General features: G+C 50.6%; 1 protein-coding gene and 1 pseudogene across 1 annotated transcript in view; one reads left to right on the top strand and one right to left on the bottom strand.

The window, feature by feature from the left end:
• Positions 1–7,026: 7,026 nt before the first annotated feature.
• Positions 7,027–21,243, bottom strand: part of FA2H (fatty acid 2-hydroxylase) — a 57,494-nt gene continuing 43,277 nt past the window's right edge. The window contains exons 3-7 of the mRNA XM_003791330.1: positions 19,139–19,281; positions 18,465–18,571; positions 11,713–11,885; positions 9,090–9,342; positions 7,027–7,208 (exon numbers count right to left, since the gene is read on the bottom strand). Coding sequence (XP_003791378.1) covers positions 7,129–7,208; positions 9,090–9,342; positions 11,713–11,885; positions 18,465–18,571; positions 19,139–19,281 — 756 coding nt within the window. The 3' untranslated portion in view covers positions 7,027–7,128. The remainder of the gene's footprint in view (positions 7,209–9,089; positions 9,343–11,712; positions 11,886–18,464; positions 18,572–19,138; positions 19,282–21,243) is intronic.
• LOC111725797 lies at positions 7,699–7,788 on the top strand (annotated as a pseudogene).

The following is a 21,243-nucleotide window of genomic DNA, read 5'->3' as shown; positions in this document are numbered from 1 at the left end:
CTCAGTAGAGTGTCAGGGCGTCACAACTTACAACAACCTCAAACTCTTGGGCTTAAGTGATTCTCTTGCCTCAGCCTCCCAAGTAGCTGGGACTATATGCATACACTACCACACCCAGCTAGGTTTTTTTTTTTTTGAGACAGAGTCTTACTATGTTGCCCTCAGTGTCTCTACTAAAAATAGAAAAATTAGCTGGGAGTGGTTGTGGGCACCTGTAGTCCCAGCTACTCAGGAGGCTAAGGCAGGAGGATTGCTTGAATCCAAGAATCAAGGTTGCTGTGAACTATGATGATGCCATAGCATTCTACCCAGGGCAACAGAATGGCTCTATGTCAAAAAAGAAAAAAAAGATAAATAAAAATAAATAAATAAAATCTGTAGAAGAAAATATAGGAGAAAACCTTCAGGATCTCGGACTAGGTGAAGAATTCTTAGACATGAAACCAGAAGAACTATTCATAAATTAAAAAAAAAATCTTTTCATCAACTCCTGTAACCTTTATTCTCCAATTCTAATTCTGCTGGTATGACCTGATGTTGAAATGTTTATCTTAAAGGTCTAGAACAGTGGTTCTCAACCTTCCTAATGCTGCGACCCTCTAATACAGTTCCTCACGTTGTGGTGACCCCCAACCATAAAATTATTTTTGTTACAACAAAAAGGAACTGTATTAAAGGGTCGCAGCATTAGGAAGGTTGAGAACCACTGGTCTAGAAAAACAATGTTTTCCTCCAAAATTAGACACATGTAACCAAAATGAAATCAAGATTAATTTTTTTTTTTTTTTGAGACAGAGCCTCAAGCTGTCCCCCTGGGTAGAGTGCTGTGGCGTCACAGCTCACAGCAACCTCCAACTCCTTGGGCTCAAGCGAGTCTCCTGCCTCAGCCTCCCAAGTAGCTGGGACTACAGGTGCCCGCCACAACACCTGGCTATTTTTTGGTTGCAGCTGTCATTGTTGTTTGGCAGGCCTGGGCTGGATTCAAACCCACCACCTTAGGTGTATGTGGCTGGCGCCTTAGCCACTTGAGCCACAGGCGCCGAGCCAAGATTAATTTTCTTTTTCTTGAGACAGTCCTATTTTGTTATCCTTGGTAGAGTGCTGTAGCGTCATAGCTCACAGCAACCTCAAACTTTTGGGGTCAAGTGATCCTCTTGCCTCTACCTCCCAAGTAGCTGGGACTACAGGTGTTTGCCACAATGCCCAGCTATTTTTTAGAGATAGGATCTCACTTTTGGTCAGGCTGGTCGCAAACTCCTGAGCTCAAACAATTCATCCACCTCAGCCTCCCAGAGTGCTAGGATTACAAGTGTGAGCCACCTCGCCTGGTAGGGATTTTTTTTTTTAAACACTAGGGACTCTATTTTGATTCTGACAACTTTTCTTTTTTTTTTTTTTTTGAGCCTCAAGCTATCCCCCTGAGTAGAGTGTTGTGGCATCATAGCTCACAGCAACCTCTAACTCCTGGGCTCAAGCAAGTCCCCTGCCTCAGCATCCCAAGTGGCTGGGACTACAGGTACCCGCCACAACACTGGGCTATTTTTTTTGGTTGCAGCTGTCGGTTTTTTTTTTTTTGGCGGGCCCGGCTGGATTCGAACCCGCCACCTTAGGTATATGTGGCTGGTGCCTTAGCCACTTGAGCCACAGGCGCCAAGCCGACAACTTTCACACTAATAAATGAATTCACCAAAGTCACAGGGTACAAATTAAACACACAGAAGTCAGTTGTGTTTCTGTGCACCAACAATAAAAGATACAATCCTCTTGCCTCAGCCTCCCAAGCTGCTGGGACTATATGCATACACTACCACACCCAGCTAGGTTTTTTTTTTTTGAGACAGAGTCTTACTATGTTGCCCTCAGTAGAGTGTCAGGGCGTCACAACTTACAACAACCTCAAACTCTTGGGCTTAAGTGATTCTCTTGCCTCAGCCTCCCAAGTAGCTGGGACTACAGGTGCCTGCCACAATGCCTGGCTCTTCTTTTTGTTGTTCTTGTGGTTGTTATTGTTTGGCAGGCCCAGGCTGGCTTGAACCCACCTGGTGTATGTGGCTGGCGCCCTAGCTGCTGAGCTATAGGCGCTGAGCCACATGCCCAGCTAGTTTTAAAGATTTTTTATAGAGATGGGGTCTTGCAATGTTGCCCAGGCTGGTCTCAAATTCCTGGGCTAAAGTGATCCTTCTTCAGACTCCCAAAAACTCTGGGATTATAGATATGAGTCACTGCGCCTGGCCTTGATTTTTATTTTTAGAGAACCTAAAGATGGAATTCTACCTTTATGCTTTTGCCAGAACAATATATTTTTCTTATTTCTAATTTCTTCTTTTCCTCTCCAGGAGGTATGTGGGATAGAGTAAAGATAAGAAGCCTGGCATTTGGGGTGGTCCCTGTGGCTCAAAAGGGGAGCACCAGTCCCATATGCCAGAGGTGGTGGGTTCAAACCCAGCCCCGGCCAAAACACAAACAAACAAAAAAAGAATCCTGACATTTTCTGAATTTTATATTCATCTTGTAGCATCCTTTAACAAATAAAATATATTCACTGGTTAAAGCACTTAATTATATAAAAAAATCTAGTTGAAATTTTGCAGCCATTATAACTGTTTGGAAAGTTTGAACTGGAAAGTTCACGAACATAGTTCTGGCTACCTATCACAAATGGCAGATGAGTCAAGAAAGTAAGTCAAAAGAACAGTTAAAGAAAGTGCTGAAATTTTGAAATCACACCTACCTGCTGCCTCAGCCCTTCCTGTGAAGGCAGTAATAATGGATAGGGATGCATTCTGCCACCAGAGGGCAGCAGAGGCCAGGAACAGGTGGAGAGGGAAGGCCCAGTTAATGCTGCCAGCCAGAGATTCGATGGAGACAAGGCTGGCATTTAATGGGCACTGTTACAAGTTGGTCATTGTGCTGGGAACAATAAAAAATTGTACAAAGTTCAGGGCGGCGCCTCTGGCTCAATGGGTAGGGCGCTGGCCCCCTATACCGAGGGTGGCGGGTTCGAACCCGGTCCCAGCCAGCTAAAACAGCAATCAGAATTGCAACAAAAAATAGCTGTGTGTTGTGGCCGGCACCTGTAGTCCCAGCTACTCAGGAGGCTGAGGCAAGAGAATTGCTTAAGCCCAAGAGTTGGAGGTTGTGATGTTACAGCACTCTACCAAAGGTGACAAAGTGAGACTCTGTCTCAAAAAAAAAGAAAAAAATTTGTACAAAGTTCAAAGGCAGAGGTCAGAGGCCAGAGGAAATAAAGTAGTAGGAGAGAGCTGAATTAAGAGAGCAGTTCTTCAGGTCAGCCAGGGAACACCCAGACATTGCGTCCTGGAGTCCAAACACAATACCAGAAATAAACACTATGGCTATGGGCCTGTCCTTGGCCAGGACAGCTGGGTCACTGCCAGAGAATGAGGTGAGGCAAATTGCTACGATGATTGAAGACAATCAATTTAGTTTACACCAATCAGAACTTAAATCCCCCACCCCACCAGTAAACATTAAACGTTTGTTTTTGATGGAGTTTTGCCTTCTCTCTCTTTTTTTTTTTTTTTGAGACAGAGTCTCAAGCTGTCACCCTGGGTAGAGTGCTGTGGTGTCACAGCTCACAGCAACCTCAAACTCCTGGGCTTAAGCGATTCTCTTGCCTCAGCCTCCTCAGTGGCTTGGACCACAGGCGCCCTCCACAACGCCCGGCTATTTTTTGGTTGTAGTTATCATTGCTGTTTGGTGGGCCCGGACTGGATTTGAACCCGCCAGCTCTGGTGTATGTGGCTGGTGCCCTAGCCACTTGAGCTACAGGTGCCAAGCTGTTTTTGTTTTCTCTTAATACAGAAATAAACACAATCATGTTATATGGTCTAGGCTTTTCCTATTGTGCTAGATGTGTTGGCATTTTGATAATGTCCCATGCTTGCTTTTGCATCCAATCGTTGGCCTTGACACTGCTAAGATTCTCCAGTTCCTCCAGGTGGGCGCTGATGGTGGGGACACCATGAGCACCAGTCACCTCGAGGTGGAGGGCCTCAAAGCCCTTCCTGTATTTTGCTCTTCTGTGCAGACTCAGATGATTACTCACTGCCACCTGCAGGATGGGACTTGCACTCTCTCCAAGGCCCGTGATCATTCCTAACCCCACTGGGAAGTCATAGCACATCCGGGAGCTCTGGGGGATCTGTCAGATGTTCACTGATTAGACCTTTTCATGAATAGGCTGGCTTGGTTTTGTGTTTTCTGATTTTTCCCCCTAAACCTTCCCGTTGCTCCTTACCACCACACTACAAACTCAGTTGTATTTTGGCTCTTTTTTTTTTTCTATCTGTGTCACTCACCCAGGATGGAGTACAGTGGCATGATCATAGCTCGCCGCAGTCTCAAACTCCTGGCTCCAGCGATTCTCCTGCTTCAGCCTCCCAAAGTGAACCTAGCCTGTTTTATTCTCAAAGTTGAGCCCAGGAGTTGGAGGCTGCAGTGATCTCTGATTGCTCCAATGCACCCCAGCCTGGGAGATGGAGTGAGAAAATGACTTTCCTCTGTGGACTTGCGTGTTGGCAGCTAGCCAAACTCCTTGTTTCCTCCTCTTCCGTTTCCTCTTCCGTTTCCTCTTCCCTTAGGAGTGGTGTGCTTGAGGGGCAGATTTTCAGCACCATCTAGTAAACGGAGTAATTTCTGCTGCTTGGATGGGCCAGGTTCTGGTGATAGGTTCTAGGAACTCGCACTTAAATGCGTCTCAGTCAGGTCCCACTTAACTTCAGGCTGGGAGCTACAGAGATGAAGCTGCCTGCATGGTGCCCGAATAGGGAGAGGCTTCTGCATCCTTGGACAGGTGAATCCAGGCCCAACACCTTCAGACCCACTGAATTAGACTCTGAGCATGAGGCCTCCCAGCTGCGCTTTAGCAGCTACCTCCCAGCTGGTTCTCCAATGCTGGTGCAGGAAGACGTCCTGAGGAACGGTTTCACTGACCTGGCCTGAAGTTCCAGTCCCCACTGTGGGCATTTGTTGCTATAGCCTTTCCTGCTTTGTTTTAGGAAAGTCAATGAGAGGCTCAGCTGGGGTAAACTAATTCCAGAAAAGACCTCCTCCCCAGCATTGTGTCAAGGTTTGTGGGCGCAACACCCCCAGGTGCAGGCAATAAGGGGAGATGCTTGTCTGCAGACAATTTTAAAACAGTAATAAAGGCCAGGCATAGTGACTCACACCTGTCACCCTAGCACTCTGGGAGGCCGAGGTGAGTGGATTGCTTGAGCTGAGGAGTTCGAGACCAGCCTGAGCAAGAGTAGGACCTGGTCTCTACTAAAAAAATAGAAAAACTATCCAGGTATCATGGCAGACACTGTAATCCCAGCTACTAGGGAGGCTGAGGCAAGAGGATCGCTTGAGCCTGAGTTTAAGGTTGCTGTGGGCTGCAATGGCTCCATGGCATTCTACGCAGGGTGAAAGAGTGAGACTCTGTCTCAACAGTAATAAAGCCAAAGAAGAGAATAAGGGCCAGTGAGCTGTCACCACGATGTCCCAGCAGTTCCATGCATCCTCCTGGTCAGTGATGAAATACGCCTCGGGATGTACTGACCTCCCCTGTCACTACCCCTTCCCAATCGGGATAGACTCTAAGTTTCTTTCTTTCTTTCTTTCTTTTTTTTTTTTTTTTGAGACAGAGTCTCACTATGTTGCCCTTGGTAGAGTTCCATGGCGTCACAGCTCACAGCAACCTCAAAATCTTGGACTCTAGTGATTCTCTTGCCTCTGCCTCCCAAGTAGCTGGGACTACAGGCGCCCACCACAATGCCTGGCTGTTTTTTTGTTGTAGTTGTCATTGTTGTTTGGCGGGCCTGGGCCAGGTTTGAACCCGCCAGCCTCGGTGTATGTAGCCACCGGCCCAACCGCTGAGCTATGGGCACCGAGCCAACTCTAAGTTTCTTTAGTTGTCCAGTGAGCAACGACTCTTTGTTGATTTCTTTTCAATGTTTTATTTTTCAAAATATACAATTTATTTAATTTTTATTCCACCATGTCGTTTTGTATATTTATTCCAAAATCTTTAAATAGCTCTGCAGTAAACAGTACAAATCACAAGATTGGGCAAAACTGCTTCTTTTAAGCTTTTACGCTCAGCGAGTTTTTAAAAAGTTTCAAGTAGTAATGGTTTGTGGGTAAGAAGAGAACAAAAAACAGGACAAAACATTTTTTTTATACAAGCTCAACATGTAGGATTAGAAAGGGCCATGGGACCAGTTATTTGGTCTGGGCCCAAAGAATATTTATATTGCTTATAAATAAGACCCTCTTCGGAGCAGTGAGGGTTTTGGTTATAAGGAGGAAGGGCCGGGAACCTCATCTGTCAGGGAGGTAAGGCACTGCTGGGAGGGTCCTGAGTGGGGGAGGGGGCTGGGGTCCACCTGTGACAGGTGGAGACCAAGAATGGCCAGGGATGGGTGGGGCTGCCACCAACGCAGGCACCTCTTCCACTGCTCTTGGGAGAAGGTTGTGATTCTGGAGGCAGGGAAGCCAGTGGTTCTAAAAGGGACCCGATGGCACAGGCAGGGGAGGCTTGGCCATGTGAGCACCAATGCGTGGCCGCTGGGGCAGCTGGCAGTACAGCTGGCATCTGTGTTGGCAGTGGCCAGCAGGGCTGCCCCCGTGCTCGGGGCTGGCTCGTGCGAGGCTTCATGCTGTCTCTCCTTGTGAGAGTCCTTCTCCACCTCAGAGCCACCAAACCCTCCCCAGGAAGGGCAGGAGGGAGATGGGGCCACAGTCCCCACAGACTCTTCCCCCTGGCTGTGAACTCACAGCCAGACCTCAAGGGGAAACTTCTAGGGAGCCTGAGGCACTAAGGCACAGGTGGGACACTGGGGTGGCCCAGGGGTCAGGTTTCTTCATTCCCCTTGGGGCTGTTACTGTTGGCCAGGTCCTGAGGCAGTCCTATGGGGTCTGCTCTAGGTAGGATGCTCCAGGAAAGACCTGGTCCTGAGGGCCATCTGGACACCGAAAGGACAAGACCCTCCTGGGGCGGGTGGGGAGGGTAGTCCTGCCCCAGCCGAGCCAATCTTCTTAGCAGGGTCTGGATGGGAGGTAGGGGTCAGGGCGGGGTCCAGGGCCGAGGCCAAGCTGGGGGCGGGACAGAAGGGCTGGGAGTTGTCACTGTGTCTTCGGGTGGGATTCTTCCGGGATGAGGGTGTGGAAGAAGTAATCCCACAATTTAGTGCTGATGCCAAATCCTAGAGGGAGACAAATGGGGAAAAGTTGAGGCACTTCGAGCAGAGACAAAGCTGCTGGGGAAGGGAGCCAGGGCAGGGCTAGATCTATCCCTGCCTTCCTGACACCCAGGGCCAGCCTGGCAGGAGTTGAGGACAGGCTCCTGTGTTTCTAGTGTTCTCAGGATGTAGCTGGAGTAACCCCAGTTCCTTATCGGACCTGTCTTTCTGGAATGCCTGGCCTTGGCCTGCCACTGCCCCCTCTCTCACCATCTCTCCTTCCTTGGGGGACTAAGTTCATTCCTGCCTCAGGGCTTTGCACCAGCTGCTCTTGGACTGCTCTTTCCCCAGAAATTGGATGCTGCCTTCTCTTGGGTCTCAGCCCCGGCCAGGTGAGAGGAAACAGGCCTGTAATCCTAGTACTCTGCGAGGCCGAGGCAGGAGGATCATTTGAGCTCAGGAGTTCAGCAAGAGCAAGACCCCATCTCTACTTAGAATAGAAAAATTAGCCAGGATCCTTTGTAGTTCCTAAGTGGGATGACTGGGTTTTCATGTGCATCTGTAACAAATCTTGTTACTACGTTGGCACATTACCAGTCTGATGTGAAAAAAAAAAAAAGAAAAAGAAAATTAGCCAGGTGTGATGGTGCACCCCTGTAGTCCTAGCTCCTCAGGAGGCTGAGGCAGGAGGATCACTTAAAATCAGGAGTTTGAGGTTGCCTTGAGCTATGATGATACCACTATAGTCTACCCAGGGTGACAGTGTGAGACTATCTCAAGAAAAAAAAATCTAAGTTTCAATGTAAAAACTGATCCTCAATTCACTCACTTACTGGAAAAATTTTAAGTATGTTTGGAGCAACTTATGTATGTGAATCTACTTTTTCTATTTTGAGACAGAGTCTTGTAATGTCACCCTCAGTAGAGGGCTATGGCGTCACAACTCACAGCAACCTCAAACTCTTGGGCTTAAGTGATTCTCTTGCCTCAGCCTCCCGAGTAGCTGGGACTACAGGTGCCCCCCACAACACCCGGCTATTTTTTGTTGCAGTTGTCATTGTTGTTTAGCTGCCCACGTTTGAACCTGCCAGCCTCAGTGAGTGTGGCTGACACCATAACCACTGTGCTACGGGCACTGAGCCTGAATCTACTTTTTTGATTGCAAATTTTATAAAATCTAGATATATAGACTGGGTGCGATGGTTCACACCTGTGAATCCTAGCACTCTGGGAGGCTGAGGAGGGTGGATTGCTTAAGCTCACGAGTTCAAGACCTGCCTGACCAAGAGCAAGACCCCATCTCTACTCAACATAGAAAAACTGAGGCAAGAGGATCACTTGAGCCCAAGAGTTGGAGATTGCTGTGAGCTATGATGCCATGGCACTACCTAGGGCAATCTCTTGAGACTGTCTCAAAATAAATAACAGATATATAGATACAGTATTTACAACAAAACTTTAAAAAATGCAAATATAAGTCCAATAATATACTGATCCAATATGACCAAAATATTATATCAATGTGTAATCGACATTTAAAAATCATGGATGAGCTATCTGACGTTTATTCTTTTATGTTAATTTCTTAAAAATCACACACCTGGCCTGCATAATCTTTTATTGGACAGTGCTGGACCCATGTCCCCACCTATATGGTTCCCTGGATATCACCTCAATTTATTTTCTCTGTAGCTTGCATCACTGTCTTGAATTGTCTTTGCTGTTGGTTGAGTTCCTTGCCTGTCTCTACACAGCCGCCTGCAGCAGCAAGTAAAACCGAGAGAGCCCTCTGTGTCTGCCTAATACCCAAGACAGTGCCTGCCTGGCCCTGAGTGGGCTTGATGGCGTTTGTCAAATAAATCAGTGAACACGCAAGGGAGCGTGGAGGTGGCCATCCATCCTCACCTGACTTCTGATGTGCAAAGTGGTGCTTCACGTGGTGGGCCTTCATGTGGTACATGTAGGAGCCTTTGTGCGGCGAGCCGAAGTGCAGGTAGTAATGGATCATGTCGTAGAACACGTAGCCCAGGAGGCCCCCTGCAAATATCGTGCCCCCCACCGCTTCAGGCAGGATGAGCCGTAAGAGTGCGTAGAAGCTGCCGACCGCTAGAGAAGCTGGCACAGGGGGGAAGACCAGGCGGGAGCCATCGAAAGGTGCCTGTGGATGGAGAGGCATCAGAAGGTGGCGCTGGGCCCCTGGGCCCCAGGGCCTGCCTGTGGTCACAGTATGCAGAGCCAGACACATCCTCTGCAGAGGATGGGGTGGAGCAGTCTAGACATTCCAGTGGCCTGTCGTGAGTAGGCTTGGCACCTTTGGTGGTTTTGGGGAGGGCAGGCTACCAGGCCTGAAAGACCTGGAGAGATTTTCCTGCTCCCTGTATGCAAGCCAGAATGGGACCTGGCAAACTGCCCAGGAACACAGACAGGGACAGGAGGGACATGAGGCAGGAGGGGCTGGGTGTGCTGGTAGCTAAGAGCCCGCCTCATGCTCAAGGGGCCACTTTGGCTCTGGAATTTATTAGGTGCTGGATGGGAACCCTGTCCCCTAATACCATGCCCCTGGCTAGAGGACAGGGCACCTAGGCTGAGGCCTGATGCTGTCTGGGAGGGCAACGCGTCAGCAAGCTCAGCTTAATGCACTGTCTGTGCTGGGATGGTCCTGGGACGATAACTAGAGATGGTGTCTCCATCCCCACATGTGAACAGGAGGCCTCTGGGGGGTGTTGTCACGGGACACCAGAGAACAAACGAGCCGAGTCTTTGGATCTTGAGCTTCAAAAGCCGATGGCCTGGCATAGAAGTAACATGTTTGATTCTGCTTGGTGAGTGTTCCGAGAGGACAGAGACCCTCTCTGGGTCGGAAGAGCAGCAAGAAAGCAAGCAGGCAGCAGTCACGCAGCCGTACGCTGGTGTGGGCTTCCCTCCCCTCAGACTGGGAGCAGCAGGACCAGTGGTGTGCTGGAAACCTCTCTGAAGGAGGAAGGGAAGGAGGGAAAGAAGGAAGGAGGAAAGGAAAAAGGAAGGGAAGGAGGAAGGGAAGAAGGGAGGAAAGAAAGGAGGGAGGGAGGGCTGATTCGTAGAGTTTGCTGATTCCCATGGTGTAAATACTCGACTCCGACATCACTTAAAGTAGAGCTGGGAAGTGCACAGCTGTTCTCATGCTCTGGTCTCAGTGGGATCAGGACCCTCAGATGGATAGTTTTGGAGATCTGAGAATATGTTCCTGACTAGAAACCCACTGGCCACAGGAATAAGCTCCTCTCTTCTCATGGTCTGGCAGCAGGGGACTGGATATATTGGTGTGGGAACGTCTCAGAGGAAGGAGCCTGAGACAGGCCCTGGGGCCCCAGAGTGGCCTAACAAGGCCTCCAGAAGGTTCTTTCGTGCCCTGAGGGTAGGAAAGTTAGCTGAGAGGAAGCAGCAGATCTGATAAGGTATCTCTAAGGGAGTAGGGGACATGGCAGTGGTGCCACAAGCCCTGGAGAGCAGAGGCCAGGTGGGCGTGGACATTGACATGGAGGGGAGACACTGGCCAGGCCTTCGCTGTGGTCCCTTTTAGAGCATGTCTGAGTGATAGGCTGGCCCAGGACTGGATGCTCACCCAATCCTGGCTGCCACCAAAGTCCCCTAGAGCGCAGGAAGGTGATGTAACTGGCGAATCTGGGAACTCTCCCAGGCATCTGATGAAACCCAGAACTGGGCTCATTCAGATGAACCAGACCGAGCTGCCAGGAAACCAAGGTGAGCTCTAAGTTCAGTATCAGCAACGTAAGCGTCTTTGTTTGTTTTCCACATCTGAACTCATGTCCTGAAAGTGTCCCATCTGCCACATTTTCTCTGATTTATACCCAGCAGAGAGCAGAGTGTGGAGGGAAGAACTCACTTTCGAGGAGATGGAAATGGAAGAAAAAGTCCAGAGTGTGGGGCCTCCTGGAGACCCCGTGACAGGCCAAGGGCAGCGCAGGGCAGGGATAGAGAAGCCTCTTGGGGGGTGGGGTGGCCCTCTCTGCTAGCGCCAGCTTTGGGGACCGTCCTTGAAGAGTCCCAGGGTGGTGGCTGGTTTGAGCACAGACGCTGGAGTCCAACATCCTGGCTGTGTGAGGGGTGTACTGGGGCAAATTCCTTAGTTCCTTCATCTCCCCAAGCCTCAGTTTCCTGCTCTGTGGAATGGGGGAGAACCTCATCTCCACCTTCAGAAGGAGGCTCCACCAGAGTGAGGAGTTTTACTGTTTTGCTCAGTGATGTCCAGAGTGGCGCCAGGCACAGCACGTTTGCTGAGAGAACGAGCAGTTGGGAGGGTTAGGGAAGGTGTGCAAAGGTGCAGAGTGCCTGGTGTGAACGACGTTGGCCTGTGTGCATGCACACGCACCTACACACACACACACACACTCGCCCTGTTTCCGCCTGGCTCAGATCAGGATTCCCGACCCAACCGCCCATCTGAGCAGCATCCTAAGCCACAACCTGATTCCCAGGAAGCTCCACAGCTGCTGGAGGGGCTGCTTGTGCCGGGCCACTGCCCTCTCACCTTGTGGTGCTGACCGTGCAGGACGAAGTGCAGCATGATGAGGTAATGGCTGTCGCTGGGGGGCTTCATATGGAACAGGAAGCGGTGGATGAGGTACTCTATGAGGCTCCAGAGGAAGGCGCCCAGCACGAAGAGGCCGGGGAACACCGACCCCGGTACCTGCACCGAGTACTCTGCAGAGTGGTGGAGAGCGGCTGTGTCAGACAATGGCCCCCATGGGCTGATGCTTGGTGGCTCTATACTCTCTGCTTTGCCACCCTGGTAAGCTGCCGCCCTCTGCCCTGCAGCTGTGGGGTCAGGCTGCACCACCGGGCCCCTTGGGTTGACTCGAGGAGGCTGGAAGGCTCCAGACTGGCTCTGAAGGGTCCTTTATGGGATCTGATGTCTTCCTTAGAGCAACAGTAGCGAGACCTTTGCCTAACCTTGCCCCAAGAGTGCAGGGGATGAGATGGGGACACTTCTGAGCCTAGAGAGTTACTGATGGACAATGGGAACCAGCAGGGGCTACGGGGCAGGGAGGACAAGCGAAAGCACGCACAGAAACCTCAACAGATGAGACTTGAAATCACTGCCTAGGAGGAAGCCTCGAAAAAACTAAAGGAGACGGCATGGTTGGGGACCAGGAGTTGTTACCTTCACGTGCCAGGGTCCCTAAACCCATCCCTCTGACGAGCACCCACAGTCCCTGCAGCTCTCAATCCTTTTCTCCACTTGGTTCCCTCCTTGACCTCCCGGGGTGTTCTCCACGCCCAGCCTCACCCTCACCGCTTTACTTCTCGGATTCACAAGGCACAGCTTCAGCCACCCTTTCTCTCTTCTTAAAGAACAGCTTTATCAAAATACACTTCATGTACCATACGACTCACCCATATAAGGTGTACAATTCAGGGTATATTTTGTATATTTACAGAGCTGTGCAACTGTCAGTACAGTTTTAGAACATTTTTATCACCCCCGAGAGAAAACCCTGTGCCCATCGGCAATCCCTGCCCATTACCCCTCTATCCATCCCCTGGCAACAACTAATCCACTTTCTGTTGAATTTGCCTCTTTGGGACCTTTCATATAATGGAATAACAAAATATGCCGGCTCCTTTACCTGGTTTCTTTTACTTAATATTTTCAAGGTTCATCCATGACATTGCATGTACCCGTACTTCACGCCTTTTTTTTTTCTTTTGCAATTTTTGGCTGGGGCTGGGTTTGAACCTACCACCTCCGGTACATGGGGCTGACGCCCTACTCCTTTGAGCCACAGGTGCCGCCCTACTTCACGCCTTTTTACTGCTGAAAGATACCCCACTGTGTGGCTGTTCCACATTTTCTTTACCCATTCTCCAGTTAATGGACGTCTGGGCCATCTGCACCTTTTGGGGTACTGTGAATAATGCTGCTATGAACACTGGTGTACAAGTTTTGGTGTGAACAGATGCTTTGATTTCTTGTGGGTACATGCCTAGGAGTGCAATTTCTGGGTCATATTGTAACTCTATGTTTAACCTTCTGAGGAATGGCCAGACTGCTTTCCAAAGCTAGCCATTCTCACTGTTTTTGAGGGGAGAGGATTTCTGTCTCCCCAGCTGGGGTGCAGTGGTACAATCAGACCTCATTGCAGCTTGCAACAGAGGGCTCAAAGGACCCTCCTACCTTAATCTCCCAAGTAGTTGGGGCTGAAGATGTGCTCCACCATGCCTGGCTAATTTTTGCTTATTTTTGTCAAGATAGGGGTCTCACTATGTTGCCCAGTCTAGCCTTGAATTCCTGGGCTCAAGCAATCCTCCCGCCTCAGCCTCTCAAAGTGCTGGGATTACAGGCATCAGCCACCATGCCTGGTCAATATTCTCTTTTAACCTTCGCTCCATCTCCCTCACCTGCATCCACAAACCCCCAACCCAGGGTCAGTATGAGCCTCCTCACCCCACACTCAAGCTGCTGAGCACAGAGGGAGAGTTGCCCAGCTGTGGTTTGTGCCTTCAACCTCTGTAAGACCTTCAATGCTACCTGTCGGGCCTTGCTCAAGCTCCAGTGTAGAAACCACTTGTTCCCAGAGTTGGAGCCTGCACCTCCCCTAGCTCTGGACAGCTCTTTGCTACTGGGCATCTCCCTGTGGTCATCCACAGCCCTAAAGCTTCACATCTGCCAAACAAGGCCAGGCAACGTCCTTTTCCTGCCCACCCCATCACTGCAGGCTGCTTCTCTTGGTGTCCCTTTCTTAGTGGGGACCTGACATCCACATATTATTCGAGGCGTCAGGCTCTAGTCAGCCCTCCCCACATATCCGATGGGTCACCAAGCCCTGCTGGCTCCAGCTCCTGAGTCTTCTTGGCAAAGCAGACGAAGACAGACAACAGACGAAAGCCACAGAGTGCATGCTTCCGTTTATAAGAAACATCCAGAATAGGTGAATTCATGGAAATAGAGAGCAGACTGGCAGTTTCCAGGGGGAGTGGGGAGTGACTGCTCACAGGTGCAGGATTTCCTGCTGGAATTATAAAATGTTTTGGAACTAGACAGGGGTGGGAGTTGCACAGCATTGTGAATATACTAAATGCCACTGAGCTGTTTACTTTATTTTATTTTATTTTTTTTGAGACAGAGCCTCAAGCTGTCACCCTAGGTAGAGTGCCATGGCTTCACTGCTCACAGCAACCTCCAACTCCTGGGCTCCAGCCAGTCTCCTGCCTCAGCCTCCCAAGTAGCTGGGACTACAGGCGCCGGCCACAACGCCCGGCTATTTTTTGGTTGCAGCCATTATTGTTGTTTGGTGGGTCTGGGCTGGATTCGAACCCGCCACCTTAGGTGTATGTGGCTGGCGCCTTAGCTGCTTGAGCCACAGGCGCCGAGCCAAGCTGTTTACTTTAAATGATCGATTGTATATGACTCTCACCTCAATTAAAGATATATGCATACATATCTATCTCCTGGGTGACCTTGTCATCTCATGCCCCCATGGCTGCAGTAGCCTCCCATCACCCCTTCCTGTCTCCACTCACTGTTCAAACCCTGCTGTGGTGCCTCTTGGCCTTCAGGCAAGGCCCTAACCCTCACTCAAGGTCCCTGGAGACCTGACCCTACCAGCCACACCCCTGCCTCTTCTGGTCACTCTGCACGAGGGCCAAGCCAAACCACATGTGGCTTTTTGGATGTGCCTCGTGCGCCCCCAGCTCCACACATCTGTTCGTGTCTCCTTTGCTGGCATTCCCTCGCTGCCTTCCCTGCAGATAACCTTGAAGATTCAGCCTCAGGGGAAGCTGTGCAGATGCCCTTCACTGCCCCGCTGGGTATGTGGCCTCTCCTGTCCCTCCCACCATCATGCTGGACTGTGCCTATTGCTTTGCTCATTTGTGCCCCCCACTCCCACTAGGTCATGAGCGTTTTACGGGCAGAGTCTGCGTCCTTCACTTTATATCTTTAGTGTTTAGTACAGCAGGTGCTCAGAGGCCTGCAGGGAGAAGGACAGGTAAAGGACCTCTCTGAAGGGCACTCCCTGGATGAGGCATGATCTGTGCCGTTCCAGAGCAGAACAAGGCCTGAAGGCAACAGCTTCGGGTTCAGCTAAGAGGGTGTGCTTCTGAAGGGCTCCAGCTGTATGCACGCTATTGGCAGGCCCAGGACGAGTGACCACGGGTGGCTGCTGAGGAAGCGAGAAAGTCCAGGAAGGCAGAGGGAGAGGTGACCTTCCAGGCTCTCAGGACTAGGTTCTAGGCCAAGCTCCATCCTGACACATGGTTCTAAATGAATCTCTGTGCAGTGAAAATATTTTTTACATCTCACTTGGGAACTAACATTTGATACAGCCAGGATTGGATTCCAAAGGATCCACCTCTCTCAAATCAGGTTTCAAGCTGGTCTGACAGCTCTCATCTGGAGGGCCTACCTCATTTGGCCCAAGATGCTTGCCTACCCATGTGGCTGATTTTGATTGCCCTGCAGGTAGCCATTTGGTCTTGGCTGGGCTGCTCTGGTTGTCAAGAGACCCTGCTTCCAGGGAAGGCCTGACACCTCTGGGGTCCTTCAAAACACTCTGGTGAAGTGCCCAGGGCACATGCTTTGGATTTCCAAACTTGAATTCAAATCTTGCCTCTGTGCCACCTACGTGCTGTAATTTTCTCAACAGTAAAATAGCCTGCCCATCTTGACATAGTTGTTGTTAGGATGGAGGTAATAAAATATTTGATTTTATATTGAGTATATATTATATAAAACTTACAATAATATAGTCCTCTTGGTATTTAATAAGTACTCTAATTTCTTTTTTCTTTTTCTTTTTTTTTTTTTGAGACAGAGCCTCAAGCTGTCCCCTGGGTAGAGTGCCGTGGCTTCACTGCTCACAGCAACCTCCAACTCCTGGGCTCCAGCGAGTCTCCTGCCTCTGCCTCCCAAGTAGCTGGGATCACAGGCGCCCACCACAATGCCTGGCTATTTTTTGGTTGCAGCCATTATTGTTGTTTGGCAGGCCCGGGCTGGATTCGAACCTGCCACCTTGAGTGTATGTGGCTGGTGCCTTAGCCACTTCAGCCACAGGCACTGAGCCAAGTACTCTAATTTCTAAACGTAAGTCCAAATCCACCTGTCTCGGCCCCAATCAGCATTCCTGCTTTTCTCTACCTTCTATGGATTCTCCTTGCAGAGCTCTAGAGGGTCTGGGTTGAGGGAGGGGCTGCTTTCCCAGCCACCTGGCTTTTCCTTGCCCAGAGCTGAGTCACCTTCCTTGCCACTTAGGTCTCCTGTCTACAGAGAAAGGACAGGACACCCAGGAGCATTCCCTGGCCATAGACTTTGGCCTTGACTTTGCCAGGGCACCCCTAACACCTCGCTGTTGGGAGCCCACATCCTCATGCATGGTGACACAGTGGCTCAGTGCTCCCCCAACATGCTCTCAGGAACTGCTTGGGGGCCATCCCAAATTTCCAGAACCCCTCTGGCTTTTCAAAGTGTTTTCATGCAAGCATCTAGGAATTTCAGCCCTGAACCACTGTCTCTGTGCAGCTCCCACTGCCACTTAGCACTCTGAGTCTTCAGCATTTATTCCAGCACGGCTTTGTCCAGCAGCTGCACTGGGACCCCGCCGAGTCTCCCCTCGCCTGGCTTTGTGGGCTCTTATTTTCTCTGCCCGTGGCTTGTGCTCTGCATGACAAGCTGGGGGATGACGGAGGCATGTGGAGACATAGTTCTCGTGCCTCCACCGCCGGCATCGTGGTTACAGGCTTACAAACCTCCCACACTGGACCTTTATATGATAGGCACATTTTAGCTCTCTGCAGAGGCCTGCAAGGCAGACGTGGCCCTCGAATCACCCTCCCTACCGTGCAGAAAATCACCTCCTATAGGTCAAGCCTCTGCCCGCCCCCTCACCCCAGCATCACCCCTGTCTGCCCATCCGGCTGGAGCTGGTACTGAGTGGCATCTCTGGAGGAATCCGGCAGAGGGACCTGGGCCAAAGCTTCAGTGTCCCCTTCCCCCTCTGGCGGCCAGCCCTGGCCACCCTGCCATGGTTTGTGATTGTTAGAGGAGTGTCGGGCGGACAGTGGGCGATTCAGGGAGCAGGACTCTGAGCGACAAGCCTGTGCTGTGCCCAAGCTATTCAGTGTGGGCAGAAAAGGCTAACCTTGGCTCATGGCAGGAGCCCTTGGTGACCAGGAGCAGTTCAGGGCTGGGCTGGGGGGCTTCTTGCAACGTGCTATCCCCTACCCATCTTAGGACAGGTGGACAAACTGAAGCTCCTGATGCTGTGACTGTAGCCCCTGCCCCTACCACCATTCAAGCCCTGGACTTGCAGTTCCCAGGAGAGGTGGCAGGAGAGACACCTCGGGATGTGGCTCAGAGGGAGAGTCAGGACTGTGGGGAGTGAGCAGGGAGGAGAGCCCGCCTGACAGGCACTATGCTCCCAGTGCCTCCTTGAGGCCGCTGTGCCTGGATGGACAGAACACCCAGGCAGATGGCTGAACCTGAGGGCCCCAGGCAGGCAGCTGGCAGGAGGTCACATCTAAGCTACCATAGCCCTGACTCAGCCCCACAGGCTCTTTGGACATTGCCTTCTATCCGCCCCTGTCTCTCTCCCCTGCCCCCCAACTAGAAGCTGGGAGCACCTGGCACCCACATCCCAGCCATGTGACCCTGACACTCAGAGGCTCCATGTCCTCAACTCTAAAAGGGGACAATATAAGATCCTTCACATGGGGCTGGCTGGGGGGATATACAATGTAGCCCCGGGAAGGCACGTGGCCTGGCACACAGTCAGTGCCTCACAGAGGTCAGTGGGCTGTTAATCCCAGTCTGGGTTCAGCTGTGGGACCCTTTGCCCCAGAGACCCTACAGGACACCACGAGATCCTTCCCTCGCAAGCTTTTTGCCAATCTCTGCTACGTTCATGGACTCGTTCGAGTCCAGCTCCCCGCTGTGTCACCTGGTGAAGTGATTTGATTTGCCTTTAATTTCTTTCTGGAGAACCCCAAGTCATACGTTTTCTGGCATTAGACTCAGGGAGAAGGCCTTTCTTTCTTCTCTCTTTTTTTAAATTGCTCCACCACCTGACAAAACGGTTTCATTTAGTGTCTGTTGATGTGTTGTTGGGTTTTGTATTTATCTGGGGAGGGTGGGAATAGGACACATTCTAGAGAGAGTCCTCACTGAGAGATGTGTGTGGTGGGGCTTGGGGTTCTGTGCTCTCAGAAACTCAGGAGTGGGGAGAACACTGAGGTCTCCCGCCTCCGGGATCCCTGCAAGTACACCAAGAGGGAAGCTGGCATTACCTGACGTGAAAGACGTGAAGAGTCGGACATTGCCCTGGGCCAGGGTTCTGTAGTAGGACCAGCTGAGGTATAACACCAGGGGTATCCAGATGATGGGGACACTGTACCTGCAGGAGGGCGTCAGGGTGAGAGGGACAGATGTACAGGGGCTCAGCAGGGTCCGGCTTTCCTCAACCAGAGGTGGGGACAAGATGGCACCAAAGCACATGCAGAAAGCATTTGGAGACCCTGGGTGAAGGGACACAGGTGTGGGGGATGGGGAAGAGAGTCCATCTGCCTCCTGAGATGAGTTATTAGCAGAAAAGAACTGTGTCCTCATGGCTACTGACTATGCACCTTAATAGATGGGTGCTGACCACTTGTGGCAGAGGAGCAATTTGCAGGCAAAATCATTCCCATTGGCATTAGAGGTTAGAAAGCACTCGTAGGAGTCCAGAATAGATCATGGGTGGCATTCAGAGAGGTTTCTGTCTACATGTTGGACCGTCATCCCATCAGTAGACAACACCATGCATAGAAATGAATCATGCCTATGGCGTGTTCCACCTTCCCCATGAGCTTACAGCACAGGACTGGGCTCTGAAGAGGGACCCAATTGCCCCCTTCCTCTTCCATATCTGATTGGCACATCAGGAGAGAGGGACAGCCTGCCACAGGCTCAGGGAGGAGCTCACCAGACAGTCTTGGAGAGGGCCTCAATGAGGTTTGAGTGGAAGAGGCGGATGGGTCTGGTCACTGGCTGGTGGACCCACTCATCGTACTTGTCTCCCAAGTAGCCCACCTGCCACAGAAGTGGTTTTTGCCAGTCCACCAGGTCCTGCAGGAGACAAAGTCAAGTGGACACTTGAAACTCATCCTTGACATTCGCTATTCCATCTCCCAGTTATAGTATCCCAATCCCCACCCTCCACTTCAGCTCATGTGGTCTTTGTGGGGCACCCACGCACTTTGGGGATGCAACTGAGTGAACTAAGCTGCTCACACCAGGCCCCTGGCCATAGCAGTGGGGGCCAGTGCAGCCTTGTAACCTAAGGTAGTGCAATGAGCCATCAGACACCCTCTCTTCTTGCTGGAGTTGCTAAGTTGGTAGGTGTGAGCCTGGAGTTGCAAGTGGAGCCTGCCTGGAGACTCAGCCAGCACAGAGGAAGGCCAAGTCCAAGAGCTAGAGATACAGAATCCTAGTGGTGATACCTGAGCACCCAGATTCAGCCACACCCAAGGCTTGAAGTCTGCCCAGGACTCTTGAGGTATAGGAGGCAACACATTCTGTATCAGGAATGAAGCAGGCCCTTCCCCCTCTATCACAGGCTTTCTTCTTGGTGTTGGTCTGGGTAATTCATTCATTCATTCATCCATATGCAAACAATCACTAATTGGTTTAATATATCACACACACCTATGCTAGTGCCGAGAAGATTCAGCAGGAGCAAAAGAGACCATCTTTGTCTCATATGGCTTAGTGCTTAATCAGAGTTCAGACTTTGGAGTCAGGCCTGGGGACAAATCCTGGCTCCACTACATACTGTGCAACCTTAGGAAAAGTACTTAGCCTCTTTGGGCCTCAGTTTCCCCAGTTATAAAACAGAAGTAATAATAACAGTACCTGCATTAACAGTACCATGCTCAGCAAGATGTTTAGTGGCGATTCAAGGCAGGCTGAGATCCAGAGAAAGAATAATTGGTACAAATCCCTGGATCCAGGGTAGGCAAGGAAGGCTTTGCAGAGGACCTAGAGTTTGGGTCGGAGTTCATACAACATGGAGGATTTGGCAAGCGGGAAAGAGGAAGGGACAGAGGGGAATGTGGGCATAGGCCTAAAGTTGAGAACAAGTGTGGCCCATTTGGCACCTTGACACTGGTCTGTGGACAGTAGGAGGAAATCAGCTGAGGACTTTGATAACAGAATACCCTGTACCAGACCCAGGGATATGACCAGGAGGATATTTCCCCCCCCAGATAAAAGATCTTGCTATGTTGCCCAGGCTGGACTCAAACTCCTGGGCTCAAGCAACCTTCCTGTCTCAGCCTCCTAAGTAGCTGGTTGCCCGGTTTTATCTCACCTTTGAACATATTCTAAAGCACAGAAGATTACATTAGCACATGCAAATCCTTTATAGATAAATCAAAATGGACACGCCAGATACAGTGTTTCACACCTGTAATACCAGCACTTTAGGATGCTGAGGCAGGAGGATCATTCGAGGCCAGGAGTTTGAGACCAGCCTGAGCAACCAACCTCATCTATACAAAAAATAGAAAAATTAGCCAAGTGTGGTGGCATGCACTTGTAGTCCCAGGTACTTGGAAGGCTGAGGCAGGAAGATCACTTGAGCCCAGGAGTTTGAGGTTGCAGTGAGCTATGATGATGCCACTGCACACTAACCCGGGAAGCAGAGCAAGACCTTGTCTCAAAACAAAACAAACAACAACAAAAAAGCATGGAGTGTGTGCTGAAAAAGAGCTCCTGATAGGGTTGCAAGAACAGAAAAGTTTAGAGACTGCTGCTCTAGGCAGTGGGAAGCCCTTAAAGATCTGTGATGAGTCCGTGTATTGAAGATCAATCTGGTCTAAAATCAGTAGAGGCAGTGAACTTGCAGTCTGGGGACCACCTGGCTCTGCCATTTATTGGCTGTGGGATCCTGGGCAAGCATCTTTACCTTCTCAGCTCTCTCATCTGTGAGGCCACCCACCACCCACAGTGGGAGTGAGGATGAGGGTGTCACATGGTGGTGTTCCATCTCCAGTATAAGGGAGTTTCCACTGCAGGTGGAAAGGATGG

Source organism: Otolemur garnettii, unplaced genomic scaffold, assembly GCF_000181295.1.
Source record: "Otolemur garnettii isolate 467f Iridium unplaced genomic scaffold, OtoGar3 scaffold00047, whole genome shotgun sequence".
Taxonomy (NCBI): domain Eukaryota; kingdom Metazoa; phylum Chordata; class Mammalia; order Primates; family Galagidae; genus Otolemur; species Otolemur garnettii.
This window is presented reverse-complemented; position numbering and strand designations above follow the sequence as displayed.